The sequence below is a fragment of the Vombatus ursinus genome, unplaced genomic scaffold (genome assembly GCF_900497805.2).
Source record: "Vombatus ursinus unplaced genomic scaffold, bare-nosed wombat genome assembly UNPS02014786.1, whole genome shotgun sequence".
Lineage (NCBI taxonomy): Eukaryota > Metazoa > Chordata > Mammalia > Diprotodontia > Vombatidae > Vombatus > Vombatus ursinus.
In genome coordinates, this window is record NW_020954564.1 from 4,986,357 (window position 1) to 5,010,536 (window position 24,180).

At 38.8% G+C, this 24,180-nt stretch overlaps 1 protein-coding gene across 2 annotated transcripts in view; it reads right to left on the minus strand.

Annotated features, from left to right (window-relative positions):
* LOC114047046 (astrotactin-2) overlaps positions 1 to 24,180 on the minus strand; it is a 1,078,351-nt gene that overhangs the window by 726,895 nt on the left and 327,276 nt on the right. For both annotated transcript variants that reach the window (XM_027867720.1, XM_027867721.1), the window contains exon 5: positions 12,781 to 12,888. In XM_027867720.1, coding sequence (XP_027723521.1) covers positions 12,781 to 12,888 — 108 coding nt within the window. The remainder of the gene's footprint in view (positions 1 to 12,780; positions 12,889 to 24,180) is intronic.

Below are 24,180 nucleotides of genomic sequence, written 5' to 3' on the forward strand. Positions count from 1 at the left end.
TTAACAACAAATCCATCACCTGGTCGTCAACTTTATGGTGATGAGCCTCTCTTCACTTAGCTGGACTGGTGCTTGGATTGCAGACACAGTTTATGGCTGGGCCTAGGTCTGAAGTATTAACAACTTAGTGGAACCTATCCAGCTTGTGCTCAGCTTGCAGAGTCTGTAGGAAGCCGAGTCCAGTGAGAGGTTGTAGAGGTCAAACTTATTCTATATCATCATACCATAACACACTAATCACTCAATTTCTCTGTGAAACAATTAACAATCCCTTAAACTTATGAAGTGGAAATTTAATGACCTTGTTAAATTCCCCCATTATCTTGGGTTGTAAGATGCATTAAAAAGGACTTTAAAAAAAATCAGAATTTCTGAGTGCAGGGAGATCTTTGAGACTACTTAGCATGGCCCCTTCATTCAGTAGATAAAGAAAATCAAAAGCACTGAGAGAGGAAATGAGTTGTTCTAGATCACGAAGCTAGAATAAAGCTAGAACAGGGCTAGAACCCAGGTCTTTTGACAATTGATCCATTTCTCTTCCCACCATACCCATACTATGTTGACTCTTAGGGAAAAGGAAGTTAATAATACAAAGGGTCATATTTATACTGAGTAATCTCTCTTTGAAATTGAGTCAGAACTAGAAGAGATCTTGGAAATCACCTGGTTTGACCCCTCTCCTTTGACAGATGAGGGAACTGAGGACCTGAGAGCTGAAGTACAATTAGTAAGTGTCAAACAGTATCCAAAGACTAGGTATTCTGATTCCCAGTCCAATGCTCTTGACACCCAGGGTGCTACCATGACCCCGAGCTCACAATTATTCACAATGGGACTGAAGACAACAAACATAAAGTCCAACCACTTCTTTTCTCTCATGTGGTTACAGGTAATTCAAAGGCCTCGGGATACCTCCACAACTAACCTCCTATTTCCAGTTCACTGAGTTCAGTGACCTCAGTAGCAGCTGCTGATGGCACTAGGCAGCCCTGAATCCCTTAGTCCTCCTCCACATACATATCACTTGATGTTCTCGAGCCCTCTAACAAAAACTCCTTCATGGGCAGACTGCAGGGAACTATCTATCAGAACAAGGCATCAGCATGTCTGCAGTACGGCCACTGATGTACAGAGGCTGGTGGTATAGGCTGGGATTTTTAATTAGCTGAGAGAAGGAGTCAAGCCCACTCAGATGGAGAGAAACAGAGATGCCTAACAGGCTCATAAATTCAGAACCAAGGACTCAAGGGGGTGCAGGGAGAAAGGGAGGAGTGTCTCTCATTATACCTCTTTTTCTCCTTCTTGCACTGAGTAGGATGTTACAATAGAAACATAGGCAACTTCTAACATCATTTTTTTGTATTCTCCTCTCTACTCTCCACTCTCCCTGAGCACACACACACACAGGTCAGAGTTGGATGAAGCCCTGGGGTACTCATATCTATCAGCTTGATGGTAAGGGTAATTCCATTCCATTCAACTAAACAAGAATTTATCAAGTGCCTACTATGTGTCAAGCACTGGGCTGGGTTATAATATCCATCTCCTTTTCTCTAAAGTTCCCTTAAGACACCAATCCCTGGCCAGTGTATTTATGCTGAGCTGCCTGGTAACAAACGGCTGGTTACCATGCGGAGGGCGACAGCTAAGCGATTAGTGAAATTTGTTACCCGTGCGTCTCTGAACAAAATTAAATTAAAAGTGCTACTTTGCTGTCAAGATAAGGGCCAGGCTGGTGAGATAATTTTTCACTCTCAAACACTCAATTACCCAGTGAGGCTGGATCAGTTATAATCAAAAAAAAAAGGAAGAAAAGAAAAAAAAGAAAGGGAAAAAATACAGAAGCAGAGCCTAGAGGAACAGATGTAAGGGTTGTTATCTCTATCAGTGGCCAGGGAAAGTAAAAGAGCCTGTTGCCATGGTGATGGGCTGGGCCACTTGAGGTAGATGGAAGATGGAGTCTTGTTTAGATCTGATGCTCCCTAGTGAAGCAACCTTTGGCCTATGGTGTTTTTGACCTGGTATGAAAGTAATGTTTGCTAGACCAGATGAGTGAGAATGGTACACTGAGGAATCAGAGAAGCTAAGAGCTAGAAGGGACTATCTAAAGATTGTCTAGTTCAGCTTTTTAACTTTACAAGTGAAAAAATCTAGTAAGCAGTCCAAGGCCATACTTGTAGGTGGCAATGGTGCTGGGACAAAACTCCTCCTCATCTTCTTCTCTTTCTCCTTCTCTCTCTCCATGATCACTTTTTCCCAAAGGATCTTCCAAATTCACCTCCTTCCATGAAACCTTCCTTGCCTTCCCTCGGATTCAACTCTAAAAGGTCTCCAGATAATGTTCCTAAAATTCTGAGTTGATGTGCAGAGTTTCATGGATTATTATAAAGCATTTATTGTCAGAGTGAGAAGGGAATTTATAGAAGAAAGGCCATAAGATTTGGAGCAGGAAAAGACATGAGAGACTGTCTATTTTAAACCTAATCATTTTATAGATTCAGAAACTGAGGATCAGTATGGTTAAACAAATTCTCCAAAGGTACACAGGTTATAAACAGAAGTTGTGGGATCCAGACCCTAGTCCTGTAACTACAAATCTAATTTCCTTCCCCATATTTGTTACTGAAGTCTAGAAGAGAGATTTCCTGTTTCCCAGTCCAATGATCTTATTACTGGACCATGTTAGGCCATCTGGCTAATGTGCCCCTGGAATGCTATGTCTTGACGATTAGGGCAGAGGATGTATGTGTTTTGGTAAGAGGTTAGGACATGACAATGTCCACAGATTGTTCTTGTTATAGGGGTTAACAATATGACTTTGATCTGACTTCCAGCATAGTCCCTACATACATCAACAAGGGGAATAATCCTTGTAGAGAAAGAGCCCACTTAAATAATGTCAAGTAGTTTACCATCAGATGTGGTTTTATCTATGGAAATATGACTGGAAAAGGTGAAGATACTTTGTTGCTGAGCTCTAAGGAACAATGGACTTTTCCACCTGACTTCTAAAACCTCGTCTACAGGTTGTCTCTCCTATTAGAATGTGAGTTCTCTGAGATCAAGGACTGTTTTGCTATTCTATTGTATCCCCAGTGCTAAGAACAGTACTTTGGATCTTGTCTTCTAACTACCTATGATGGAATATATAGAAAAATCAAATCAATATAACCAGAGGACTCCTTGGAGGAATGAAGGCAGGGGGAAAATATCACGTAACACCAAAAATTCCCCCATCTTACCACAAGCATGAATCAGTCCCTGAAATAATCTTGAAACTGTATGGTAATTCCTCCTCCTTTTTGATGCCATTTGGCCCAGCACCCTGTCAGCACAGACTTCAAACTAAAGGAGACGGCTGTCAGGAATGAAACTGGAGACAAAAGGCGATAAACCAAACATGTCATTTTTCATTGCTTACACTGGCAAGAGGGAATAATCAGTCTCTTTCACTTTCTACCTTTACAAGAATACTCAGTGGGATTCTCCCGCCCCCCTTTAAGTGAAAGATATGCAGCACTCCTTTTTCTTTCCAATTTTGTTGTCATTTTTCTTCCTAATGCCAAGGAAAGCTTGGCATGTGGGGGAAAAGTCCATAGGATTAGGGTTAAGAGAGGGAAGATAATTGAAACACTGACTGATCTAGTTCCTTCCTTCTATAGCTAAGGAAATGATTAGTAGAGAGGTTAAGGGACTTGCACAAATCATAAAGAGAGTAAATAGAAAAGTTGGGATTCAAACAAAGGGCCACTAATTTTGAACAGAGAGGAAAAATAAGAGAAAGGGAGAGAGAGAGAGAGAGAGAGAGAGAGAGAGAGAGAGAGAGAATGAGAACAGCAAATGATGTCAAGTCCCCTTCTTGGTTTCTCTCTATTTAGAGACTCATAAAAATATCAAAGCTAGAAGGGTCCCAATGATTTAGAAATGTTAAAAGGATGTTAGAGCAGGAAGCAACCTTAGAATATGGAATGTCTAATCTAGAAGAAACCTTAAAATATAGAATATTAGAGCTATAAGAAAACTTAGTTCATAGAATATTAAAATATAAATGAACATGAGATATGCTGATGTTAAAAAACACAATGTTAGAGCTGTGAATGTTTAAGCTAGATGAACCTTAAAATACTAAATATTAGAACTGGAAAAGAACTGAACTCAGAGCAAAGATTTTGGAGCTGAATAGGACCTGAGAACAATCATTTTTAAGGCTGAAAAAACCTTAAGAGACAATTTCTCTTATTTGGTGGATAAAGAAAAGGACTACAGAAAGGAATTGGTATGCTAAAATCAAAAAAGCATTTAGTAAGCTCTTATGATGTGCCAGGCAAGGTCATATCGTTTTTTGTTTGTTTGTTTTTTGTTTGTTGTTTTTTGTTTTTTTTTTTAGTGACAGAATCTAGATGTTCTTACTCACAGTCAAACTAGAAGAAAAACTAATTAGACCATTCATTACAAGGTAAAAAAAAAATCATTTTCCCCCAGCATATGTCTATCTGAGAGAGTTGACATGAGGCTGGTGTGTATAGATGAGACTTGCCAAGTTCTCTTAAGAACAACCCCCTCAGAGTAGACCCATAGAACTTCTCACAGATGTTGTTTTCACACAGTATGTATTTTGTGGCTTTTCAGCTAGACCTCTGCAAATCAACTGCAATGCTTTCACAGCCACTGGACTACATTGAAGCATACTATGTGTCACATGGAGTAATTTTTCAATATGGTCTCCCACTATTACTGCTAGCACCACGGCCAGAGATATTAGGGAGAATGAATACTGTGAGCTGAATCAGCACTATGGTAAAGGGCAGCACCAAGGCTTTTTTGTTTTGTTTTGTTTTGTTTTGCTTTGCTTTGTATTGGGTAATAGAGCCATCTCACTCTGTGATGAGTTAGGGAGGAGGAAAGGACTACCTCATAGCCAGTCAGCATAAGACCAGTTATTGCTGTAGAACTCAGTAATTATTTTCATTTCCTTGAGAAGATGACTCAGATGCAAGTGAGTATTTATGACATGATAAAATTTGTGTCCTTCCTGTTTGCTGACCTATGAGAAATAGGCTAGGGGAGCTGAATATGTTTGTGTTTATTGATCCCTGAGCATTTCATGTGTTATGTCTATGCTTGGTAAGTCCCAGAATGGCCAGTTTTCTAGCATTATACCTAGGATGAGGCCCAGGGATAGCATGGGACTCCATCTCTAATATAGCACTTCTCTGATATTTCTCTTCATCCACCCTGGGGATGTTATGAGAGCCCCAAATATAATAGTGGAGGACCAATTATAAGTGGATTTATGTTCACCTTTATGCCTTCTCCATATCTCCTAATGAAATAGCAGCATACTTTAAACCAATATGTCTGCCATAGAAAATCAATAATCTTCCATCAACATACCAATACAATATACAACTCATCTTTACTAGTTAATGCTCTGTGAATCAGCATAGTAGGATATTCCATTTTGATTACCTAGCAGCTTAATCTAGTGACAACAGTATAGGGATGAGATTCAGGAGACCACCAAATTAACAGTCTCTAAGATCTGTTCCAGCTACATCTTGATGAGATTTCCCATTACTGAATGTCCTCAAAGGGTACTAGATGTTCAGGGTGTGTGTGTGTGTGTGTGTGTGTGTGTGTGTGTGTGTGTGAGTGAGAGAGAGAGAGAGAGAGAGAGAGAGAGAGAGAGAGAGAGAGAGAGAGAGATTATGCAGAATACTATGGAGAAGATTGCTATTAAAATATGGGTTAAATTAGATGACTTTGTGTATATGCATATATGTATACATGTATATATACATATAATATGTATATACACATATTTGGAATCTAGATAATTTTCCCCTGATACTATGTGACTAAAAGTCCAATATAATGTGATTTAATATAAATTAATCTGTATGAAGCACTTGTTAAGACATTGGGCAGGCAATACAGGTGAGATGGGCTGACTGTGGAACTATGCCAGGAAGTCAGTGAAATACCAGGGTTGCAGTATTTCTAGCTAAGTCAAAAATTCCTTTGTCTGTGTGCCTTTAAAAATCGTCAAGAATCAAGTGTGTTTCATAGAACACTGGAGCAGAAGTCAAGAAATCTGGGTTCTATTCTAAGCTTCGCCATTAACAAGCTATGCACTTGGGTAAATCACTTGCCTTCTTTAGGCCTTTGTTTCTTCATTTGTAAAATAAGGAAGCTAGATTACATGATTTCTAGTTCCCTTACAGATTTAACACTTTATTTTCTACCATTTCATGTTCTGAAGCCCCTTCTACTTTGGATCATTTATATTTGGGCATTCTATGTTCTGCTCTAACACTCTAACGCGCTAACATTCTATGAAGCTATGAAGTTTTTCCAAAGTAATCTCTCTGTTTTTAGCTTTGCATTAGACTCTGAGGGGAGAAGGAGTAACCCTAGTGACAAATCAGACATTCTGGGTACATTATAAATATCCTTTGTATTGAAATTTATCTGGTAGCTGCTGATATGCCCCCCTGTCCAGATCATATGCCCCACTTGCTTTCTCATTTAGTTATAGGATCTCCACTGTTTTCTGGATGTTAACTTCATCTTCATCTCTTCCAGATAAACTATCAGCTCTCCAAGGGCAGGGACCCTATTTTCACCTTCTGAGTCTCTCACAGTATCCCAGCACAGTTGTAGGCTTGTAAATATTACTCAATAAACTTAATATAGCTTGAAATGAAGATTAATTTATAACTGACAACATCCCAAGGAGTGAACAACCATTAAGAGTTACTAAACCAATGACCAGAACCATAGATTTAGAGTTGGAAAGGACCTCAGATGGCATCAAATCCAAATGTCACATTTTACAAATGAGCCACTGAGACCCAACAAGGTTAAATCATTTGCTCAAGGTCACATCACACAACTAATAAGCATCTCAGGTGGGATCTTATTTGTATAAACAATGCATGAAAATATCTGCATTACAAAATACCTTCTAAAGGGAGAATCTTCATTAATTAAAAAAAGAAATTTTGCTTTTAAAATAAACTTATGATGACAGAATCTCAGAATATTAGAACTTCAAAGGACACTAAAGATCATCTAGTCAAATGTCTTCATTTTACAGAGATATAAACTGGAGCCCCTCAAAAAGATTTGTGACTTGTCTAAGATCACTATTAAGTAGAAGTACAAGATTTTAACTTGGGCCTTCTGACCCCAAATCCTCTATACTACCCTTTTTCAGATTCCTTAAAATAGTGATATCTGTGATTGAATGTGAAACAATATTTGATATGAAAACATCTGATTTATGAACTTTCTAGCCAATATCTATTAAATAAAATGTTATAGCTTACATGTAATAAATTTTATTAGAGGCAGAACAAAAGAACATTTCCCTCTTTTCTTGCTTTCTCTCACTTTTTTTCCCCTCTTCACCTCTCCTATCACACCCAAGAAGTGGAGAAACCTGAGTCTGAGTCTGGTCCTGCCTTTGCCTCACAATGTCACTTTCAGAGAGAAAAAAAGAGGTACTGAAACATCATGGGGCATGTCTTGGGCTTGATTGCAGGCCCTTTAACTCCTAGTCAATTTAACTTTCTAGTAGATTCTGGTGCATCTGTCATGGAGAGAGACGTACCTCACACAGGTTTCTTTCTTAACTGTTCTGAAGAAGTGGGCTGGTTTGAAGTGGTGGGAAACACGGACACAGGAGATGATAGGCAGGCAAGTTTGGTTTATTTTAAGGCTTGCAGAAATTTCGCATGGAGATATTGCTTGTCAGGGTGGCAGAAGGAGGCTAGAAGCTGTCTTCCTCCTTCTGCTCCCCTCCTCCCCTTCTCATCTCTGCCGTGCAGCTTCAAAGCCTCATTAAGCACATTATATTGCTCACAAATGTCAGAAACTACAGCTGAACTTGAGGAAACAAGGTTATACAGTATTTGCAAACAGGTTGACGGCTACCAGGGAATCACTGCACTTGACATTCTCCTGCTGCTTGGTAGTTGAGGTTGGTGGTAGTAGTAGTTTTTTTTTTCCTCAGGCATTTTTAAAGAGTAGAGTGAAAAACACTGCAGGTTTCCCTGACAAATTCATTTTTTCTCCACAGGGAGAGACAAAAAGAGAAGAGAGAGGAAGGAAAGGGAAGACCCCTTTCCTGCAAAGCCAAGTAACAAGAAGTTACCAGTGATGTTGCAGCTGGAAGAATGAGCTAAATCTGATAAATATTACCCAGAAGCAGAATCTTAGAATTTTGAAAATATGCCTTAGAATATAATAACAACAATAATTGTTGTGGTTGTTGTTGTTATAACCAGCATTTATGGGACCCAGAACACCCCTATTAGAGCCTGAGGCTACCTTACAGACTGGGAGTTAGCAAAGGGCCAAATCAAGTCCTTAGCCTGTTTTTGGATGGCCTGCAAGTTTAAGAAGGGTTCCATACAAAAACAGGCAAAGGGCAGTATTTGTCCCCTCCCCACCAGATTTTGCCTATTCTTGTTATAGACCATCTAGTTATAGGATAATAATAGGTTATAATTTTATAGTGTTTTAAGATTTGCAAAATACTTTCTCCAAAACTGTCCTGTTAGATTGGGGACACATACGTATTATAATCTTCATTTATAAATGAGGAAATGAGGTCCTAGGGAGATCACAGGACCATGGATTTAGAGCTGCAAGAGATCTCAGAGGCCAACACACTAATTTTCAGATGAAGAGGCTAAGGTTTAGAGGTTAAGTGACTTTTCCATGGTCACACAGATACTGTCAGAATCATCAGGATTTGAAACCAGGTCTTTTGACTCTAAGTCCAGTGCCCTTTCTACCAGACCACCTGTCTTTCAAGAGATTGGAGTTGGATGGGATTTTAAGGATCAGCTGGTCCAAGGCACTGACTTTAAATATGAGGAAACAGAGGCAAAGAGAGAGAAAGTGACCTGCCCAAAGTTACACAGCTGGTTAATAAAGGAACTGGAATTCAAGCCTAGGTCTTCTCACCAGGGCTTTTCCCATAATATTGGTCCAGTCCCCTCAGTGGATAGATGACAAAGAGAAGCTAAAGATGCTATCAAGATAACACAGGCAGTAAGTAACAGGAACCAACTTAGCTTCTACTCTATCTTTTTCTCCCCTCTATTTCCCTATCCTTGTGCATTCGGTCATCTTCTTCTTGGCCACAGACACAGCCAGGCTGTCTCACCCTGACACAGAGAGCTTTGCTGACTCATTGCATTTTCAAGGAAAGTAATGCTATATGGAGATATGGTTGTAGGAGAAAGCGTAAGGGAGAGATAATGGTGATAAAGGGGGAAAACTGGGACTAATGAGCATGGGACAATATATTTAAGGGGAAGAAGGCTCATTCCATTCCGAGGCTATATTCCCACAGTCTCCATGGGAGAGCAGCAGAGGAAAGTGGAGGTAAAGGATGAAGGGAAGGGCACGAGGGCCCACAGGCTAGGAAGGCCCCATTAAGCTCTTACATTCTATCTGCCAAATCCCATTTTAGCTCATACATTCTATGATTCAGTCTCTGGGAGACATTCACCAAGTTCAAGTTTGATCAAGAAAATACTGTATATTTCCATGCATTCTACATTAATTTGGTGAATGATACATTGCCATGTACACTTTACTATGGAAATGCAATAGTACAGGGGAAGATATAAACAAAACAACATTTATTATCTAAGAGACAGAAGAGGAGAGAAGAAGACAGTATCACCTTTCCTATGAAATGAGTGACAAGAAGTCATCTGTCACATCACAGTTAAAAGCAGAGATATATGTAACATAGCAAGAAAGATCAATGATTGTCCCTCTGCTCATCTCCCCTGCTTTCCCTCTCCATTACTCTCTAACTCCTCATTTCCTCCCTGGCTTTCTTGTCTCATCCATTCTGGCTTTCACATACACCTCCAGGTGGACAATTTGCCCAATATTACCTTACAATTTTATAGCACTTTGAAATTTTCAAAGCATTTTCACATCTGTCATCTTGTTAGAATGTTGCAAATGCCCTCTGACGGATGCAAGGAGAGTTGTAAAGAAAACCTTCTTAGCAATGTGAACTCTCCCAAAAATAGTATAGAATGGGCTGTCTTAGGATAGGATAGATCCCCCCACTTCTGCTGCAAGTTTTCAAGCAGACCCTGGATAACCTATTGCCAAGATGGTGTGGAGGAAATTTCTGTTGAAGTTCAAGTTGAAATAGATGGCTTCTAAGATTTCTTCCAACCTTGGAGTTTTGTGACTTTGCATTATTGTCCCAATTCCATGGGTGAATAAACTGAGAACCAAAGGAGACAAGTAACTTGCATGTGATCAGACATTAAGTCAGTGGCAGAGATGGAACTAGATCTATGTTGTCCTGAATTCTGGCCCATAATTCACTTGGCCACTCTTATTTTTCATCCTTTCTTACCTAGCCCCCTTCTCTTCCTCACCATGTTCACTTTCCAAACATAATCTCAAGAATCTTACAGGTTTATGGTCCAATAACCCTCTCAATACTGGTCTCTACCTTGGTGATTTACCTTGGGATAGTCAATGATCTTTTATTACTATATTCAATTTAGCTTGTCCTTTCAGGGATTCATCACCTTCTGGTGATGCTCTGTGCAATAAATGTGACTCCCACAGACAATGGTAAAGAAATTCACTTGACTCTTTGGTCATCCTATTTAATATCTTAATCAGAGAGGCCATCAGACTCTGACTTCTAGTCCCCAGGGCCAGTGCTGTATCTTTGCACGTTGCTAAGTCCAGTATGCTTAACAAACAAATTAGATGCAGAAAAGCTTTAATCCTAGTTGGATGGGGTGATTCATGATAGGCTAATATGACAGGAATTTCATCTCAGGAAACAACCATCAGGCAAATTTGAGGAGGAGAGAAAAAAAGATGAGAGGAAGAGGATTATATGGGGGGGAGGTAGGGAATAGGAGATCAAAGATGAATAAGAGAAAAGTGGACATAAATGTAAGGAAGAGGAGAAAAGAGATTAAAAATGGAAGAAGGAAGAAGAAGAATGAAGAAAGATAGTACTTTTTAAAACAATCTTAATGTCAAAAGGATGACAATTATTGTGAAGGGGAACTGAGAATCAGCGGAATAAAAGCTCAAATTGGATTGTCAGAACAAAATGGCAAGCTAAAATCGTTATTTGGTGATGAAAGGAATGATGAAGAAGAAAGAAGGATGAGAATGAGTGAGGAAGAAAGGAAGAACAAGGAGAGGAAGTCATCTTGCTTTATCAGTGACCCGGATGAAGGCATAGGTAGCATGCTTATCAGATTCTATGAAGCTAAGAATAACTAAGAAGTTGGATGGTACAATCAAGATCTAGAAAGACCTCAAGCTGTGGCAATAAGCACATTGTAATAAGACAAATTTTAAGAGATCTCTATGAAGTCCTGCACTTGCATTTAAAAATGAATTGTTGAAAGACAGGGTAGGGGATACTTGACTAGAAAATCATGTCAAAGAGACCTAGGGGACAACAGCCAACATGCACCAACAGCATCCCAAGGCAGCCCAACAAAATGATATGACAAGCTACATAAAAAGAGACATGTTTGTCCAGTAGGAGGGAGTGGGAGTTCCACTGTGCTCTGCCATGGTCAGAATACATGTGAAGTAATATGGTCAGCTCTCGGTAACACTTTTTAGGAATGACATTGGCAAACTGCAGCATGTCTGGAAGAAGTTACCCAAGACAAGGAGGATATTAGAGAACAATGCTATATGACTTGAAGGAAATATAGATTTTTAGCCTGAAGAAGAGAAGGCTTAAGTAAGGACATAAGATCAGAGATCTCGAGCTAGATGGGATCACAGAAGCCATATATTTCTATCCCCCTATTTTATTGATGAGGAAACTGAGGTATGAAATTTTTTCAAGTATTTAAAAGTATCGTCATGTAGACTTATTTTATTTGGGCTTGAAGAAAGAGTAGAAGTAGTCAGAATGGATGAGAGTTGCACAAAGTCAGATTTCAGCTTGATACAAAGAAAAATTTCATAAAAGAGGTGACTAATAGTGGAAAGGGTTGCCTTGAGGAGGCAATAGGTTTCCTAAAATTAGAAAACTTTGAGTGGAGGTTGTTTAAGTACTTATTAGAAGGTTGTAAAAAGGGTTCCTGTTGGGTTAAAAGCTGGCTTCAATGACATTGGCTGTCTCCTCCAACTCTGAAAGTCTGTGATGCTATCAGGAAAGATAGGAACAAAATAATAGGCAAATGAGTGATATCAGAGAGGGGAGAAGGAAGAAGTATTCCACGACTTTCTATACCAAAATGCAAATACAATGGAAATAGCTTGGTTATATAAATGAGGTTAGCCAGGTGGCTAAACTGTTCGTGCAGAAACCGGTAATTTGGTTTTGTTTCCACCCTTTCCTTACCTTTTACTTATGACCAGAAATACTGTTATCACTTTTTCTTTGATTATAATTAAATAATCCAGGTTACAGAGGTCCATTCTCCTCTTGCTTTTATTCTAAATGCTAGAGAACTGGTAGAGTTATGGGAGACTGGTGATTGAGGAAGACAACAGGGAGTAGCTGGTGATGGGAAAATTCACACAAAAAAAGACTCCAAAAAAAGAAGAATGAATGACATGCCCACCATCTCATACCTGCAAGGCTTCATTCAGATTTGGGATGAATTATAGGTGCCAGTCTCTGGACGGCTCTCAGTATTTGTGTTTGAAGTACTTGAATTGATCCTAGCTTGGTTCATCACTTCACACTTCCCTGACCTAAGGTCTTTCCCAATGCCCTTCATAGATGAGGAAGATTACCTTTGCTTCTACGCCTGCTCCGATATTGCTCTGTGTAGAACGTCAGCTGTGTCTCGTCATCTGCCTCAGAGCCTGAGTTTCCTTTGGTTCTTCCAAAACCTATTCCCCCTATAAGAAAATTGGAAAACATTAGAACCAGCTTCTTGGACATCATAAATTTGGCAAGTTTTTCATCTAAATCCCAGAAGACCCAGATTTAACTTCTTCCATTCTTTACCCAGCATACTCAATATGAATCATAGAACCATCATATTATAAAATTGGAAGAGTTTTTAGAATACAAAATGTTTTAACATTGAACATAGACTGTTAGACCTGGAAAGGCATTTATAGCACAGAATGCCTGTGCCAGAAGTGATCTTTGAGATCATATAGTCCATTCATTGAATAGGAAAGTGAGACCTAAACCTGTAAATTGAGGGGATTGAACCAGGTGACCTCTAAAGTCCTATCTAGCTTTAAATCTATCATACTATGTGAATCAGCTTGTCCAAATCATACAGTTCGTCAATGGTAGAATCTAGACTAGAATTTGTGTCTCCTGGATATGCTTTACATTACAAAAATAGAGAAAGAAAATTTAATTTTTTTTAAAAAAAGTTAGATATTTGAAAGTAATTCCTTCCCAAACTGCTTTATATTCATTTTTCTGTGTACAAATTGTAAACCGACAAATCTGTTTTCCTCACCCCCCCATCATTAAACTGTAAGCTCCTGGAGGATAAATATTGGTTCCGTTCTATCTATCTATCTATCCATCTATCTATATGTCTGTCTGTCTGTATTTCTATCTATCTACTCCATGTATCCCTAGCACTGTATATCCAGACTATGTACTTAATGAAGTTCTCTGCACCTAAGAAACACTTAATACATGTTTTTAATTGAATTTACATTGGATTTTATTTACAAAAATTCAATTTTCACCCAACTTGCTAGCACACAGGTATTGCATGAAACAGTATGAATTTATATTCTAATCAGATACAGCAATTCCACTGTAATCTTTACTTCTATCATCTCTATGAGATTCTGTGACTAGATCTGTGCTACTTCATAAAAGATAGCTGAGATGGTTATTAGCCAGAACATTGGAGGATAAATTCTATCACATATTATGATAGTATGTTCTCATAGCTAAGGGTAGTTGTTGGGTATTCAAGCTACTCTACAAGCAAAATACTGAGCTGGGGCTAAGGAGAATCAGGGTTCTAGTCTCTGCTCTTTCATTCTCTTGACTGACTTTAAGCAAGTCACTTTCTAATTTCCTAATAAGTTCTCTTTGAGTTCTAAAAGTCAAGAGTCTATAACACTGGTAGTTTATTTGAGGATCTACATAATTCAGTAAATAATGCATCATGTTACTCTTACTACTGCTAAAATGCAGGAGTTTCTGGCCAGAACACTGTACTAGGAGTAGTCTATAACCTAAGCCCTAGATCCTTTTCTGTGCTGTCCAGTAGAAAGAATATTGGCCCTGGTTCAAAGAAGCTGGGTTCAAATCCTATCTGTAATTCTGGCTATATGTGTGACTTTTGGAAAGTTGCTTAACCTCTCCTTGCTTTCCTCAACAGTAAAATAAGGGGTAGGGGAAACCTAGGTGTAGGGATAGGCTAGACATCTTCTAGGCAAGTGGTTATCCATACATTCGGGAGCTAAAGGTACCTGAGATATTAGTAAATTCAATTCCCTCTTTTTACTATGAGTAAAGAAATAGGCTCAAAGAGTAAGAGTGATTTGTTCCAAGTTCATACTTGGAGTAAAGTTAGGATATGAACTGAGGTCCTCAGCCTCTGAATCCAAAGCTTCTTTCATCATATCACTTTTTAAAATTAAATTTCCTTTTTTATTATGAATGTAACTATCAATAAATAAACAATCCTGTATAAATGAACAATAAAGAAGATGGTATGTGTAATTATGAACTTATATTATGCATAGTTTGTTTTTGAAAGCATATGCTAAATTTAACAAGGTAGTAACAAAATTGACACTCATGTCTCCTTCTAAACTTCTTGTGGATTTTTTTTCTGTTTGTTTTTAATGTTTAATTTATGCTCTTAAGGATGATTTGAAACAGAAATAATATACACTAAGCTTAAATAAAAATTGTTATTCACATATATCAGTAACATAATACCCTGTGCATGTGCATACACACGCACACACTCCAGACTAGCTCCCACAGAAGGTAGAAATGAGCATAAGCTGACTCCTACTCTTCATTTGTCAGAAATAAAGATCCATGAGATGTCTGGGTAAACACAGAACTCACTGAGTTGCTCTCATCAAGTCCCACCTGTATCCTAATTTTCCTAATATAGCATATGCCTCCTCCCCACTCTATCCTTAACACGTCCTTAATTAACTCCAAGTCTTGGGTGCTTGCCTTTTTTTTCTTCACCTTCCACATTCGGGCTCAATAGAGTGCCATAGAAATTATATGAGTGGACATTATTGGTACTATGTTGGTACTATGTGGATGATAAAATGTCTTGTTGACTGTGAACTGTAAAAAAAAAAAACTGCTGACTCAGAGTTTACTGGAACTGAGTGTGCATACAAAAAGTGTGACCTGCTCACCTTTCAATTTCTTTCCTTAGCATTTTTGAGTGAAAAGTATTCCTTTGAGCTACAGGTAGGGGAAGAACAGTTGGTCACATTCTTCCCTCTTCTTACCTGGCTTCCATGTGTCTCTGAGCAAGCATCTCTGTTTTTCTTCTGTTTATTTTTTCCTGATATTAGGTGAATGATTATTCTGAGATGGGATTGCTCAAGGGACATCTTGAAAGATCCTTTACAGGTACCACGGCTAACTAGTAAGATTGTAGCAGTAGCCACCAAATTGGTGATAGCCTCAGACAATTAAAAGCTTTGTTACAGGCTGACTTCAGAAAAATCTGGAAAGACTTGTATGGTCTGATGCCCAGTGAAGTGAGCAGAACCAGGAGAACTTTGTATACAATAACAGCCACATTGTGTGATAACTAATATTGATAAACTTAACCCTTCCCAGTAATACAGGGATCTAAGACATCTCCAAAGGTCACGTGATGGAAAATTCTATCCACATTCAAAGAAAAAACTATGGAGTTTGACTGCAGATTGAAGCATAGTATTTGCTATTTTTTCTTCTTCTGTTGAGTTTTGTTTCCTCTTTCTGGTGGTTCCTCCTATTGGTTCTAATTCTTACTTACAACATCACTAATGTGAAAATATGTTTAATAGGAATGTATATGTATAGCCTATATCAGATTGTGTGCCATCTTGGGGAGGTGGGGAGAAAGGGGGAGAAAAAATTTAAACTCAAAAGCATATGGAAGTGATTGTTGATAAATCAAAATAAATTAATAAAAAATAGCTTTGTGACCTTGGGTAAGTCACTTACCTCTGTTTGCTTTAGCACCTACCTCCCAAGGTTGTTGAGAGGATCAAATAAGACAATATTCGTAAAGCACTTGACACAGTATCTGGCAAATAGTAAGAAATTAACAAATGCTTGTTTCCTTCCTTTGCAAAGATTTGCAAAGTACTTCATATTGTTCTTTTTTATTTGATATTCACCACACACAACCCAGTGAGCTAAGTAGGGAAGACAGTATAATACTTATTTGTGGGGGGTGTATAAATGGAGGCTAAGACCCACAGTGACAAAGCTGATAAGTATGAGTAATGGGATTCAGTTTTACTGCCACTCTATTCAGTGTGCCTACCACTGTCATTTCCAAAGACCTTCCAAATCCCAAGCCCCAAGGTTCTATCAGCATCAGAGACCCCAGGACAGCCACAAACTTGGCCAGATTCAGTTCTCTGTTTCAAAGTTTATAAGACTCTTGCCTGACACAGAGTTGGCAGAAAACTGCTGGAGCTTTTGTAAATGACAGGAAAGGAGAGGACTCTGGAGACCAGCAGGGCCTTTTAAACTGCCATTACAATATTGTACTGTTTAAAAAAACCCTTTAGTTCATCTAGGTTATGGTGCAAGTATCACCATTCTTGGCATAGGAAAAGAAGAGGCAAAAGTGGCAGCAGTTACAGTCCCCTTCCTCTGGCCTTGTCAGTTTTTTATCTTTTATCTAGGGCTCAGGGGGAAAGGACAGAGGGCTGTGTGCTTTTGCTAGTGAGGTGTAGGCTTAAGCAGGGACCCCGGCCCAATGAAGGGATTATGGGGTGAAAATTAAACTCTGGCCATTTCAACCTCAGGACACTCATTTGGCATAAAAGAAAGAACACTGAGTTAGCTTGTGAACTTGGGCAAATCATTTAACTTAACTGGGCCTCAGTTTCCATTGATGTAAAATAGGCAGAATAACTTTTACCTTTTGTTGCTTGATAGGGTTGTTGTGACAAAAATAAATTTAAAAAATACTCTGCCAATAGAAAGGCAAAGTGAATGGGGTGCTGGACCTGCAGTTGTAAAATATAGATTCAAATCTCACCTCTGAAACTTAGTAACTCTGTGACCCAGGGCAAATCATTTAACCCAGGGGTGGGGAACCTGCAGCCTGGAGGCTACATGTGGCCCTCTAGGTCCTCAAGTGAAACCCTTTGACTGAATCCAAACTTCATAGAACATATTCCCTTAATAAAAGCATTTGTTCTGTGAAGTTTGGATTCAGTCAAAAGGCTGCACTTGAGGACATAGAGGGCTATATGTGACCTTGAGGGTGCGGGTTCCCCACCACTGAGCTTCAGTTTTCTCATCAATAAAATAAGAATAATATACCTGTAACACCTATCTCACAAGACTGTTATAAGGCTCAAATGAGATAATGTAAATTGCTTTGTAAACTTTAAAAGCGCTATGTAAATGTAGTTACTTATACTATGATGATAAATAAATTGTAAAGCGCTATTGTACTGTTATTATTATTAATCCCTCCAGTGTCTTACCTACTTTATAGTATTATCTGACCATTATGCTTACAAGGGTAAGTTCCTTGAGGGGAGGACCATTATGCTTAGCATAAGAAGGGATGAGATGTTATAAACAGTCAATTTATTTTCAAAGTGTTTTAGGTGAATTCAGTCAAGCTCTATTCAACATCCTTTAATATCACCCCATTGACTAAAAAGTAGTTTAAATTCCTAAGCCTAGAATTAAAAGCCCTTCTTCCTCCCCACCTCCAATCTAAGGTCAAATTATCATTTTAGTTTTGTTTTCCAATACATTTCTGTTAATAATTCAAAACAAATTGGCCTACTTGAAGTCCCTGGAACCTATCTCTTATTCTTAATGACATTCTGGACACTTGAAATAACACTCCCTTGGATCTATTTCTTGTCTGTTATCCTACCTATCCTTAAGGACTTGGCCTACATACAACTTCTACCATGAAACTTTCCTTGATTCTCTCCATTTGCTGCCATCACACACCAGAATTAAGTCCCCCTTAGTAAGTCTCATGATCTTACCAGTCACATATTCTACTTCATAAAAAATGGAGTTGCCTCTAAGAGAATGCAGATTTCTTGAAGACAAGGACAAATCTGGTGCTTATTCTGATACACCTTGCTATTTCAACCATGCTTAAATTGAGGACAGTGTGGGGGTGGCAAGAGGGGGTGGTAATTCAGGTCAACGTTATTCTCCCACAGTTTTGGAGCTCAGGACCTCACACACATGTGACATCCTCCAGGCACTTGGAATAGTGGCTCAGTTCAGAATCTATTTCTTCCTCCTGCCCATCAGAACTCACTCATTATGACTGCTTCCTGAGAGAAGCTGCTCTAATCTTAGCTGACAGATTGGAAAACAGCCAATAAACCACTTTTCATGAAGGTGCTAATAGAAGAATGTGTTATAGAGCCCAATGACATTTACATATGAATTTAAAATCCAAAATGCCTTCAACATCCAAAGGACCTGATATCTTTGCTTCTGCTTCAATCGTGAACTCTAAGTCTTCCTTCCATACAATGGGCACTCAACGTACCTCGATATTTCCAGGATTTGTGATTCTGCCATGGTAGGTACTCTTGCCAAAAATTCTATGATTTAGTAGAAGGTGTCCAGCAGTTAGTGTGGCCAAAACATTCATCATCCTGCAGTCACACTAGAAATGAACGCTCATCACTTTGACCAGGTTTGCCCTCGTCACCAGCCCAAACTCAAAATCCTCACAGATTGATGTAACCTGAAATTACTATACACATTTTTTTTTTCATTTGAACTACAAAGTAGCCCTGTGATACTGGAACAGCATGAAATAGTATCCTCAATTAACAAGTAAGAAAACAAGAGTCTCAGAAAAGTTAAGTGATTTGCCCATAGTCACAAGTATCAAAAATCAGATTTGAATCCTGACCTTCCTGACTACAAGTATATCACTCTATCCACTAGGCAAACACTATCCTTGTTACCCCTGAAACTAGTCCAGCGATCTGTATGTAGGATACACTTAAAAATGTTTATTGTGGTGGTAGTAGCAACGTGACATTGAGGCACTCAGTGAGTGCCTATTAATTACAACGTCTTGGAATATCAGAGCTCAAATAGATCACAAATGAAATAATAAATGGATAAATAAATCAATCAACCAAATAATGAATGCTTATAGGATTACAGCTCGTGAGATCCTGGATTGATACCTGAAATGATTATCAGAGGCCATTGAGTCATACCCTTTCATTTTACTAATGAAACTGAGGCACAGATGAGTAAAGTAACTTGCCTAAGATCCCACGACTCAGAAGAAGCAAAGCTGGGATTCAAGTCCATATCTTAAATTTCAAATCCATTGCTCATTCAACTACAAATACGCGTAGAGTCTATGTTAATCTCTGGAAATACAAGGACAATAGTTAAACAGTCCTTGCTCTTAAGTAGCTTCTATTTTAATGAGGGAAGGGGCATCATGAACATATATAAATGTGTGTATGTATATGCATATATATACATACATACATATGTGTATATATATTTTGAATATGTATACATAACACAAAATATATATGTAAAGCAATTTGTATGTTTGTGTGTACATAAAACAAATGCTTTTCTCCTCACTTCACTTTGTACACAATATGTGTATATATACATGCATACATACATATATGTACACATACAAACACATAAATATTGTATATACACACAATTATACATACCATATATACGTAAAGCAATTTACACATAAATGTGTATATGTTTAAAACAAATGCTTGTTTCCTTCCTTTACTTTATATATACCATATATATGTATACATTCATATTATATGTACACATAATTGTATACATGCATGTATATATACACACAAAATGTATGTATGTGCATTTATATGCATATAGACAAAACAAATGCTTATTTCCTTCTTTCACATTGAGTATGGATATATGTATATATATATATGTGTGTGTGTGGATGTATCACAAATGCTTATTTCCTTCCTTTCTTTGCCACACAGACATATATATATATATATATTATATTACATAGATGGAAAGATATATGTACATTTTGTATATCTACATACACATATTTTGTGTATACACACAGGCACACGCACACACACACAAACTGAAGGAAGGAAAGAAACAAACACTTATTAAATGTTTACAATGTGCCAGGACCGTGCTAAATGAATACAAGGCAATTTTACAGAGAGAGGGTGTAAGCATCCAGGAGCCCAGAAAAGGTTTCCTGTGTAGGATGAGAGCTGAGCTGAGTCTTGAAGGAAAGCAGGGTTTCTGAGAGGTGAAGGTGAGGAGGGAAAGCAATATAGACATGAGGACAGCTATTCCAAAGGGATGGAGATGGGAGATGGAGTACAGTGCGAGTGAAACAATTGGGAACAATTTATAAAGTTGTGAAGAAATGTATGTCACACAGAGGAGATGAATGAATGGTACCATGTTTGTGGATGGATAAGTATGACGGAACTTCAGAGCTGGAAGGGACCTCAGAAGCCATCTAGCCCAGCCAACATCTTGGTCCGGTCTGTGTTTTCAGAACTTCTATAATACTTGCATTCTAGAGCCAAATTAGGCTGCTTTATGGGGGTGGAGACAGGGGTGGGGAGGTTGGCATTAGAGAGGAAGAAAGAAGGTTGTCATCCAGTTCATGAAGTCTAGTGCATTGCTATCTCTACATTAGCATATAATACCTATCAGCTGATAGGTATCAGGTGATACTGTAAATAGAGCACTGGGCCTTGAGTCAGGAAGATTTGAGTTCAAATACAGCCTCACATACTTCCTAGCTATGTGACCTGGGTAAATCAACCTAACTGCTATTCGTCTTAGTTTCCTCAACTGTAAAACGGAGATAATAATGACACCTGCCTCCCAGGATTGGTGTGAGGATAAAATGAAATTTGTAAAGTGCTTAAGTGCTTACTCATTGCTTATTCCTTTACCTTCTACTATGCAGAAACTATACTGGCCTAGGAATCAGAACATCTGGGTTTAAGGACTGGCTCTGTTATTATCTGTGGCCAAGTAAGTTCCCATCTCAGAGTCAGAGATTTAGAGATGGGAAGGGACATTACATATCAAATTGTACAATCTCTTAATTTTCCAGTTGAGGAAGCTAAGGCTTAAAGAGGGTAGGTGACTTGTCTAAGGTCATAAAGAAAATGGTAGAGATGTGTTTGGAGTGTAGGTTTCCTGACTCCAGATGATGCAAGATTTCCACAACATCCCCTTGTCTCCTTTGGGTCTCTGTTTCCTCATTTTTACAAAGATGGAATTGAGCATTAGATGATCTCTGAGTACCTTTCCAGTTCTGAACTCTAAGATCCCTTGGAGGGCTATATTCCTATTTCGGAATTTTAGTTTTAGTCTGGTAGCATGGTACTTTAGAAAAAGCATTGCCTTTGGAGGCAGTGGGTTCAAACATGAGTTTGACATGGGCCCAAATCCTGCTTCCAACACTTTCTGTATAATGTTAGGCAAATCATCTAATCCTTCCTGGACTTCAGTTTACTCATGTGTAAGCTGAAAGCTTTGGATTAGAAGGCGTTTGAGGTCCCCTCCAAATCTATATCTATGATACCATGTGTTATTCTAAGGAATGGAGAAATCAATGATTAACTCAAAGAAATAAATACCTAATGGTGGATTCACATGGACTGTGGTTGATTAATAGGGGAGAGATGTTTTTAAGGCAAAGGAGGCTTCCTAACAACCATGAAAGCATACCACATACAAAGTTATCAACTTCATTCATTTATATGGTCATCCTGTTGAAAGCAATATGGATTTGGAATCGGGTTTGGGTTTGCCTTCTGGCTCTGCCCTTTATTAATTGAATGGCTCCATGCAAGTTAATTCACTTCTCGGGGCCCACCAGGAAAATGATGAGCATAGACAAAATGATCCCTAAGGTCCTGTGTAGTTGTAAATACTTCTGGTAAACCTAAGGCTACTCAGTATTTTAAATGCAACAGTGGTGAATCTTCCACGAACCCTGGGGAAAGGGATATTCACTTGATTAGTGAGCCTTGGGAGATGTGAAGACATCACTAGATGCCTGGGGATTACCTCACAACAACATGGGGCTGGCAGAAGCTTGTTTCTAAAGTGTGGAGAGATATAACCCGCAAGGGTAAGGACCAATTATGAACTCAGAGAGACTCAGACTGCTGTTTAAAAAAAAGTACCCTTTGCTGGCATTTTAATACCCTGTGGATGATTTAGGGCACTAAATTGTGGTCATTAATTACCTTGGGTTCCATGAATATTTCCATTAGAGTCCTAAAGTTAGCAAATGGCTAGAACATGATAGCACTTATGAAAGGGTTGATCAGAGCACAGAGATGAGTACATAAACAGCTTCATGACCTACTACCACCTATACCTCCAGGGTGAATGAGGGAGGGAGAATGGGGAAAGAAGAGAGGAGCAGAAGATAGAGGTTAGGCTCTGAATCAACAAGGTGAATTCTGGTTTGAAAGATGGGGGAAGCGTCTCCAGGCACTTGGTGTCATCAGCTATTGCTCAATGCTTTGTTTACTGTATATCTTATATGTATCTTGCATGAATGAATTCTGTAGGCTCGATCTTAAAACTCGTTTGGTACATTGGTAGCTAAAGTATGTTGGTAGCTAAAGAGCATAATTCTAAGAGTTCCTGGAAAGGCCTTACAGAATACATGCATTTTTTTTCTTTTTGAACAGAAATCCCTAGAGACAGAATGACCCTTAAGTTACTAAAATGTTCATGTGCATAGAAGCCATCTGGTATAATCAAAGAGCACAGTGCTTAAGAGACAAAGGATCTGTGTTCTTACCATAGCTCTATCACTAATTTACTGTGTTACCTTAGACAAGCACCGTAACTTCTCTGAGTCTCAGTTTTCTCTATTTGAAAAAGGGGAGGTTTGGGAAGCAGCATGGTACAGTGGAAATGCGGCTGGTTTGGAGTCACTATGTGGATTCAAATTCTAGTCCTGCCATTTACTATTTATGGGACCTTGGGGAAATCATTTCACCTCAAATTTCTTATTTTGAAAACAAGGATGTTGTACTAGATGGTCTCTAATATCTCTCCGAGCCCCAAATCTATGATTTTATGAACAGATGACTTCTACAATTCCTTCTGGTTCTATGGTTCTATGATTTAATGTGTCAATCATCAAACAACATAAGAACATTTAGCATAAGGGATCAATACTCACTAGCTAAATGGTACAGAAAGAGAAGTGAGAAAACTTCAAAGAGAAATGATGCTGACTTCGTAATTTTTCTGATGTCTGGTCTACACAGTAAGTGAATAAATGGAAAAACGAAAACAAAACAAAACCCACATGTGGGACATCAGTCGCCCACCTTCCCCCACAGAACAGTGTTGCAGAAACATTATCGATGACTTCTGCTTCTCCTGGGCCTGAAGGTGTTAACATGCCCTCCTAGCTACCAGGTCGACCCCCCCTACTCTCCCATGGGAGCCATTGGTAATCATGTGGGCGGTAGCCCAGCCCAACTCCCAGAGCTGCTCGGTCAGCTGGCTGGCTAACCCTCTTCTGTGTGCCTCTGTTCCGGCGCCTGCTCCTATAGCCATGATGGATGGCAGTGACATGTTAAATTATTCAGGCTGGATGTCTTCTGTGAGCTGGTGACAGCGATATTGCATTTTTAGATTACCCAGAACTGCATAGGATAGAGAAATATGTGACTCAGGAATGTGGCGCCAGTACCAGTGCTGGGTATGGAAATCCCTCCAACCCCACCCACTGGGAAATACAATGTGCCAGCAACCAGGCAGCCGTGGAAAGTCTGGGATGGGGTCCTAAAGTCACACAAGATGTAACTCTGAGCTCCGTTAGCCCAAAGTTAAAAGAATCACAGAATACCACGCCAGCAAGAATCTTTATGAAATAACAACAGAACTGAAGAACATAAAATGTAAAAGCTAAAAGATACAGTAAAATACACAATGTTACAGCTGAAAGGGACTTTAGA